At 32.8% G+C, this 8689-nt stretch overlaps 2 protein-coding genes across 2 annotated transcripts; one reads left to right on the top strand and one right to left on the bottom strand.

Annotated features, from left to right (window-relative positions):
- Positions 1-1216: 1216 nt before the first annotated feature.
- On the bottom strand, positions 1217-3938 carry ASPZODRAFT_137577 (hypothetical protein). The gene is made up of 5 exons (XM_022724362.1): positions 3721-3938; positions 3226-3655; positions 2656-3170; positions 2101-2600; positions 1217-2037 (listed from the first exon to the last, which is right to left on the bottom strand). The coding sequence occupies exons 1-5, from the start codon at positions 3767-3769 to the stop codon at positions 1483-1485; spliced, it is 2049 nt and encodes a 682-aa protein (XP_022576510.1). The 5' UTR covers positions 3770-3938; the 3' UTR covers positions 1217-1482.
- A 125-nt stretch (positions 3939-4063) lies between these two features.
- ASPZODRAFT_137582 (hypothetical protein) lies at positions 4064-6232 on the top strand. Its single transcript, XM_022724363.1, has 5 exons — positions 4064-4501; positions 4600-4836; positions 4898-5350; positions 5419-5571; positions 5635-6232. Exons 1-5 carry the CDS (start codon positions 4337-4339, stop codon positions 6115-6117), a joined length of 1491 nt encoding a protein of 496 aa, XP_022576511.1. The 5' UTR covers positions 4064-4336; the 3' UTR covers positions 6118-6232.
- Positions 6233-8689: the final 2457 nt, after the last annotated feature.

Raw genomic sequence — 8689 nt, forward strand, 5'->3', positions numbered from 1 at the left:
TTTTTAATTTATTAACTTTATCTTTAACTTTATTATAATATTATAAAAAATCCTTTTTAATTATATTATTTATATTTAAATATTTATTAATAATATCTTTAATTTTATTAATATAAATAGAGAGTTTATCCTTTACTTTATCTATAAAAATAATAATTATAATATAAGGTCCTATATAGGTTCTAATATAAAAATTAGTAGTATTATAGCTCTTAATAAGATCTTAAATAAATTTTTTAATTATTAAATAATTTAAATAATATATCTTAATTAATTTTTTAAAGTTATAAAAGGCCTAACAAATACTTATTTCTTTAATATTTATTAAAATAATATAATAAAAATTATTTATATATATCTATAATAATATAGATATTTTAATCTTATTTTAAATATTCTTATTAATTAATAGTATTAACTAGAGTTTTATATATTATAATATATAATCTTATTTATTAAATTTATAAAAATTCTTTACTAATCTAGATATATTTTTATAAATAATATTCCTTAAATTATTAATTTTAAAAATCTACTAGATATAGTTCTTTTAATATTTAATATTCTTTTTATTTTATAACTTCTTAATAATATTTAAATTAAGTTAACTATCTATAATTTTAATTACTTAATTAATATCTTTAATTATTAATATAGCTATTACTTATTAAATAAATCTTTAATTAGTTCTATCCTTATTATATAGGCCTATTAATATCTAATTTATTAATTAAATAAATATAGATTTTTTTAATTTAATTATTATTAGTCTTTTAAATATATTTAGCCTTAAGGGAATTACTTATATTATTTATATTACTTATATTACTTATTATTTTATAAATATTAATATTATTTAGATAAGATCTTAAATAAATAAGAATTTATTAAATATAGTATATTTTATCTTTTTAAATAATATACTATTATATTAGTCTAGTAGGCCTAGAAAAGGGAAGAGATAACTAATAATTACTATTACTATTATAGCTTAAATATAAAGTAGATGGTTATATAGTATAGCCACACTAAATAAGGTGATGCTAAGCCTAATTGGGCACACACCTCTGATATACTATTTATAAATACTATTATATTACCTCTTTTATGCTAGATCTATTGCTATACTCACCTATCCCTACACTCTAGGAGGCCGCTACTATCTGTTTCAACAGGATTTTTAGAAAATAGAGTAACTAAAGTACATTTCCTACATCAACATTCATATCTTTTCATAGCAATAATTTCAGTGGTCAAGTACTTAGCCACTAAAACACCAACAGTTCAATGAACGAGTCAAGTAAAAAGCCAATATTTAATATATATTTACATAATACATGCTTCTATAAAACAAGAGAGCCAATGCCTATAAACTACTAATAAATAAACCTAGCCATTAAGAGCCCAAGTGAAGTAGTCTGAGGCTAGTCCCTGATTAAGGATTGCACGGGCAAAGGCTGCATTCACAGCAGGGTCAGGTGGCTAAAGCATCATACTGTTTCGCCGTGAGGGTACCCGTGATGCACGCCTAGCCTGTATCGTATCCCTTTCGGGTGCACCACTTGAAAATAGAAATGAATCAGAATCCATCTTCGCCCCCTCAATGCGGAATTTATCCTCGGGGCTTTTGCCAACCTCTTGGATCTGACCCGTGTGCTCATTTGCCCGTGGATGTCTCAATCGTCTTAGACTCTCAACACTGTCGGTCGATGCTGGTTTCGAAGAGTGCCTTCGAGATTGCCTTCTGGCCCCTTTTTTCTCATTTCTAGGTGACATATGTGCAATATGATCGTCCTCGATGCCTGCTGTGACCAGGCTGTCCGAAGCTGGTGTAGTATCTCTCCCAAGCACAAGTTCCCGGGTCTCCGCAGCCGACTTTTTCCGAACATTGGCGCCTATATCATCTAGAGTTGTTGTCCTAGTTCCCTCAAGTGTCTCGAGCGATTCTCCATGCTTTGTTAAAACCGCTCCGCGTTTTCGCCGAGACACAAAATCCATATCTTGCGCGGAGGAGTTGTTCGAGATATCGCTTGACCTCTACATAGCGCCATTAGCCGTGCCCCATTGCATTGATGTTTGATGTCCCGGTGCTGAGCTTACCTTCCCACTGCGTTGCTGGGCCCCTTCGTCGATCATCCATGCCTGGGGTGATTGAGAACTAGATATTCTTCGCTCCGTTTGACCCCCAACTGCATCCACGAATGCCTTCGTAGGTCTTCGCATCTTGTCTCTCAGGTTCGGCTCTGCGTAACTCATAACTGACCTTTGACGGCGACTCGGTCGAGAGACGACGCTTTGCAGATCGAGATCCGGCACTGATCGGCAGTATCCTCTAGGAGAAGACGAATTGGGTTGCGTTTCAACGGAAAACCCACATATTTCTTGGTTCTCAATCTGCTCTCTTGAATGTACATCGCTTTCCTGGAGAATCTCAAGGATATCATCGGAGGTTATTTTGTCCAGACTTCGGCAGTCTTGATTCCCCGATATCTTGTTCTCCTTCATGCCAGTCTTCCTTTTTCTGCCGCGAGGGGTTCGATCTGGTTCTTTTGCGTCACTATTAAGCTTCCTGGGTGAGGTCAAGTGGGAATTTGCTGTTTCTGCTTGCTGTCAGTTGAATGCAAAGAATACCAAACTGACTGTAAGAATCCGTACTTGGTCCTAAAGCCTTTCTACTCCGTTCCTCCAAGGAGGCTAGCTGCAACCTTTGTGGACTTGTACTCATATCACTCAACTGCACCAAAACGTCCTCCAGATTCCGCCCTGAGCCACTTGGTCGGCTGAATTTGAAATCGCCATGGGTGCTGATGGCGATTGGCGCAGTGTCTTCTTCATCAGGGTCATATTTCCGTTTTGAACCCGCTTTCGGGGGAGGAAAACCAGTATCTGAACTGGAAGATTGAGAGTTTAAGGAAGCCCATCCCCTTTCAATTTCATTAGAGATGTTCATCTGTTCATCCTGTATTTCTGGCGTGTCAACGAAGACGGTTTCCTTCATTTCATCCGAGCCCGGAGTATCGATAGAGTTGTTACAAGCATCACCCTGCTTTTGTAATTCAATCTCATATATTTCGCCAGTAGGAGCGTGTGGCTCAAGTTGGGGGGACTTGAAACCCGGATTCGGGGGAACGTTTTGGCCATCTTCTAGGAGCTCTTGGAAATCTTGTACACTGTGGCCCATTTAGCCCGTCTATTCAACGCAAGCTAGTTTTCTCCTCCACTTACTCGAGTGTGTTCCTCGGGAAGCATTTATCTTCGAGAATAGGAGGGAGGCGACTCTGCTCGCCGGCGCTCCAATCCGAAATTCCCGCATGACCGGTTGGGGCTGATGTTTTAGTCTCTTCCTTATCAAACGTCGCTATGTCTTCAGGCTTCTTTCCAAGCCTCTGGGGGATCGTGACCAAATCAAGAACCAAGTCGTTCAACTCTCCTAATTTAGCTTCTAACTTTGCCTTCACACTATCAATATTGGCACGGAGCAAGCTGGTGGCCTCTAGCCGCGCGATATCTTGATTCAGAGCTATATTTTGTTCTCGTAATGACACATTTTCGGCTAGAAGGTGGGAAACCTCGGACTCGAGACTTCGAATTCGTAGTGACTGGAGTGAGTTGACACGAGCAATCTCGCGATTTTGTCTCACAAAGCGACGCTTAACTGGAAGTCCATAAGTATTACGAGCCAAGTTAGATGTTAGATGTGCCGTGGAACCTGAGACTTACGGGCATCGACTGATTCTGGATGTCCAATAGGCTCATTCAATCTGGCCATTTTGTGCTTCATACAGATATCAGCACAACATCAAGAATAGAAACAAGGGAGAAGGTGATATAGGTATTGCATTTTAGGAACTGTCCAACAAGAGATTCATATGTTAATGAAGCTTGATTGGAGTACTTCTCATGAAGTAATCATATCTACCTACCTAGATAGAATAGGTATTTAGGTAGGTATGTGGGGCCGTATATATTTGTTGATGGTTAGCTGAATCTAGCAATCAATGTACTCCACTCCGTACAAATACTCCGCCCACTTAACTAGTATGGAATACTTCCTTACTACATACCTAGAGGCAACTAATGGGGTAACTACCTACGGATTGGTTAGTAGTTAGTTAACTACTCCGTACAGAGTACCTACCTACTAAGCACTTGGTGTATTCACTAACTAGTTAAGGGTGTTGACAGCTTACTTAATTAAGTAATAGAGTTGGGCCCAATTGGAGTGACGTATTTACTTCCCTACCTACTTTAACCAACTCCTAATTACCTACCTAGGTATAAAGTGACCTATCGACCTGCAATTTCATACAACTTCATACCTAGTATAAAGTATAAAATGGAAGAGCTCTATCATCGCCTACTTTCAGTGCCAGCAAAACAATTATGTTCAAAATCTACATTAGAAGATGACTATGATAGTCAGCTCTGTGATCTGGTAGCCTATCTCAGGCAGCTACTGGGCACCCTTGATTCTGGCATATCTTTTGATCATCAATCGCAGGTGAGTCTCACTGTCCTCCTGTAATATTGCATGCTATGTTCTTATCTCCTGGTTCCTGGCTGATCTCAGTGTCCTAATATTAATTTATCCGAATCTAGTGGCCTGATCCTTCTATACATTCTGTCTCTTACCTTTTCATGTTGCACTTTCAAATTCTCTTCACACAGACTAGGGATAAGACGAAGTTTCCAGAGGATTTGTTTCCCGGGAAAGCTCTGTGGGCCAAGATTGTGTTCTTCCTGAGGAACTTCGACCCGTTTCAAATAAGTTATGTTGGTCCAGAGTGGTGTAGGCTGCTCGAACATGTGAAGCTTGCTGCAAACGCAGTGTTGAAGGTCAGTGTGGCTTTTTATACTGAATACTTAATACACCATATTATTTTCTAACTTAAAGAAGCCATTCGTTGCGGTCAAGTTAATTAGAGAAGCGATCATTCGTCTTGATCCTTCATCTTCATATCTTACTCCAGCACATGTTATGTTTCTGCAACTCTGTTTACAGACAAAGTCCCATATTGAAGCATTGCCCATAATGGATAAGCATATTTGCAACATCCCGGAAAGTACCGAGATGATCTATTCAAAGCAAAGGGCAGTTGCCAGCCTGCAACATAGAATGAGACCAACCTTTACCATTGCAGAGAGTTCACTTTCCAATGTTTTAACCTATAGAGACTATCTGCAATATTTCTCATATGGTGCAATGATCTACATGGTTCTAAAGAGATGGGGGGATGCACTCCACTTCCTAAATATCGTGGTATCTATCCCAGTGACAAGCTCTATCAGCTTGATCATGGTGGATGCATATAAGAAGCAGATTCTAGCTAGTCTGCAAGAACACGGAAAGGTATACTTATAGCAGAACTTATCGCAGGCTCTCTTAACTTCCTAGCTGCTGACAATTATATCTTATAGTTGCCTGCTCTGCCAACTACTGTTACACTCCATACAAAAAAGCTGCTGCGGTCACTTGCAAGGCCGTATGTTGATCTAGCGGATGCTTTTGAGGCTCTTGACACCAAGAGGATGTTAGATACTGTTGGAAAATATCGGAAAGTTTGGTCTTCGGTAGGTAGTCTCTGGTTCCTACAGGTGTTTATTGGATCTCAACGGATTCTTACAAACGGATAGGACAAGAATCGCGGCCTAGTTAATCAAATAGTGGATGCCTTCCACAGCCATCTACTTTTAAGCTTGGGGAAAACTTTCGCCGCTCTCAACATGACAGACATTGCCAGACTTGATGTAGGCGAAGAACCGGAGCCAGTTGTGATACGATGCATCATGTCCGGGGCTTTGCATGGAAGTTTAGTGCAATCGGGAAGTGCTGCCCGGTCATCAATGCTGCGTTTCACTGAAAAATCCGTTCCTTTTCCAGTCTCTGTAGAAGAACACATACAGAAACAGTTGCTCGAGGAGCAAGCAGCCCTGGGATACTTACATAGCAGCTTGTGGGAAAATAATGGCGGTCTTGAATCAACCGCTGAGTTTATCCAGAATATGCAAAGAAGGCAGAAGACCATTGATAGAGTGCAGAAGGGGAGTCCGATACTTGTTGAGGGATTAGGAAACGAATTCCAACTGGATGAAGATATGATGGAAGATATGGATTAGTGTGGATTTTAGAGGATGACTTTATATATTCAGGTGAGATAGACCTGTGAGGAATGGGTATATAGCATCAGTATGAATTCAACACAGTTGAGGGATTATGTTCCTAGTATCCTGATTCCAGTTTGATTCTATTTAATATTCTTCTTTTTACAGAACTATTAATGGGGATTTAAGTTGGAAAGAATTCGAATAGAATAATTTGAAAAGAGGGAGAGGAGTAAGTATATCATTTAACAGATGATTATGTTCAATTGAGGTCTATAAAGGTTCTAATAGGGAGGTTTAGGTGAAGAATAATCAACAAATCCTATATATAATCAGGGGTAATTATTATATTCCTAGATGATTCACATAGGTATTGCGCAGCAGACTTAATATTACTTAGGATATATATATTAATTAAATAAAAATTAGGATGTGAAGTAAATCATATTATATTGGCTAAGCAGGCTTAGAAAGGGAAGAGATAGCTAATAGTTACTATAATATAATATTAAGCTTAATAAAGCATATATCTTTAATATATCTTTTATTATTAAGCACCTATTTAGATTAGCTAATCTTTTTATTTAATATTAATTAAAATATATAATAGTAGAAAAAAAGATTATTTATTGATTAATTATTAATTATTTAATTGAGTCTTAATATAGTTTAATATAGCTACTTTTTAAAGATTAACTAATTCTTTGAATATAATATACTTTACTTAATCTAGAGGCTTTATTAGACTATTAATAGGATTTATTTAATCTTAATTAATCTCTTATCAACTATATTATAAACAAAAAGGTTATAATTATTAATTTATTTAATTATTATATTAAATCTATTCTTTTTAAGAATATTTATTATATTGAAGAAGTTAATATAAATAAAAATAAGATCTTTCTTTTAAATCTTTATAATAATAATTAATTTCTTTAATTATATAATCTTTTTAATTATCTATAATAAAATATAAAATTAAATAATAATACTTAATATAAGATTAAATATTTACTTTTATAAAGCCTATAAAATTAAAATATTTATAAATATTATAATATATATCTTTATTAATTTATTATTATTATTATTAATATAATTAATATTAATATAAATAATTAAGCCTTTATATAATCTATATTTTAAAGTAATAATAATATTCTTTATAATACTTTAAATATTATAGAGAACATTTTATAATTATAAGATTAATTTTTATTAAGGATAGAAATTAATATTATAAATTAATAATTATATATATAATATTTATATAGGTTTTTATAATTAATTAATTATTTTGATTTATAATTTTTTAGTATTAAAAAACTTTTATAAAAGAAGATAAGTCCTTAAAGAGTCTTAAACATAATAAATAAATTTATTTAATATATGAATTAATATATAATTTAATATATTAAATTTTAAGAATTACTATTTATTAGAGGTGTTCACCTAATTAGGCTTAGTATTACTTTATTTAGTATAGCTATACTATATAACTATCTACTTTATATTTAAGCTATAGTAGTAATAATAATTATTAGCTATCTCTTCCCTTTTCTAGGCCTATTAGACTAATATAATAATATATTATTTTAAAAGATAAAGCATATTATATTTAATAAATTCTTATTTATTTAAGATCTTATTTAAATAATATTAATATCTATAAAGTAATAGATAATATAAGTAATATAGGTGGTTTCTCTAGGGCTAAATATATTTAAAAAACTAATAATAATTAAATTTAAAAAATCTATACTTATTTAATTAATAAATTAGATATTAATAGGCCTATATAATAGAAATAAAATTAATTAAAGGTTTATTTAATAAGGAGCAGCTATATTAATAGTTAAAGATATTAATTAAGTAATTAAGATTATAAATAGTTAACTTATTCTAGATATTATTAAGAAGTTATAAGATAAAGAGAATATTAAATATTAAAAGAATTATATCTAGTAAGTTCTTAAAGTTAATAACCTAAAGAATATTATTTATAAAGATATATTTAAGTTAATAAAGAATTTCTATAAATTTAATAAATAAGATTATATATTATATTATATAAAGCTCTAGCTAGCACTATTAATTAATAAAGATATTTAAAATAAGATTAAGATATCTATATTATTATAAATATATATAAATAATTTTTATTATACTATTTTAATAAGTATTTATTAGGCTATCTTATAACTTTAAGAAATTAATTAAAATATATTATTTTAACTATTTAATAGTTAAAGAATTTATTTAAGATCTTATTAAGAGTTATAATATTACTAATCTTTATATTAGAACCTTTATAAGATTATATATTATAATTATTATTCTTACTAATAGAGTAAAGGATAGACTCCTTATTTAAATTAATAAGATATAATTAGAAAGGATTTCTTTTAATACTATAAAAAAGTTGTTAGGCAACAGATGGCCTAGAGAAAGTAGAAGAGATGTGTATGAATAGATAATAGTGATAATAGTATCTAGGATGCGCGCAGGCGAGAGAGAAAAGGTAAGTAGAATAGTATTAAGCCTAATTAGGCAGACACCTCTAATATGCCCCCTTTACTAAAGC

This window comes from Penicilliopsis zonata (assembly GCF_001890105.1).
Source record: "Penicilliopsis zonata CBS 506.65 unplaced genomic scaffold ASPZOscaffold_67, whole genome shotgun sequence".
Classification (NCBI taxonomy): Eukaryota; Fungi; Ascomycota; class Eurotiomycetes; order Eurotiales; family Aspergillaceae; genus Penicilliopsis; species Penicilliopsis zonata.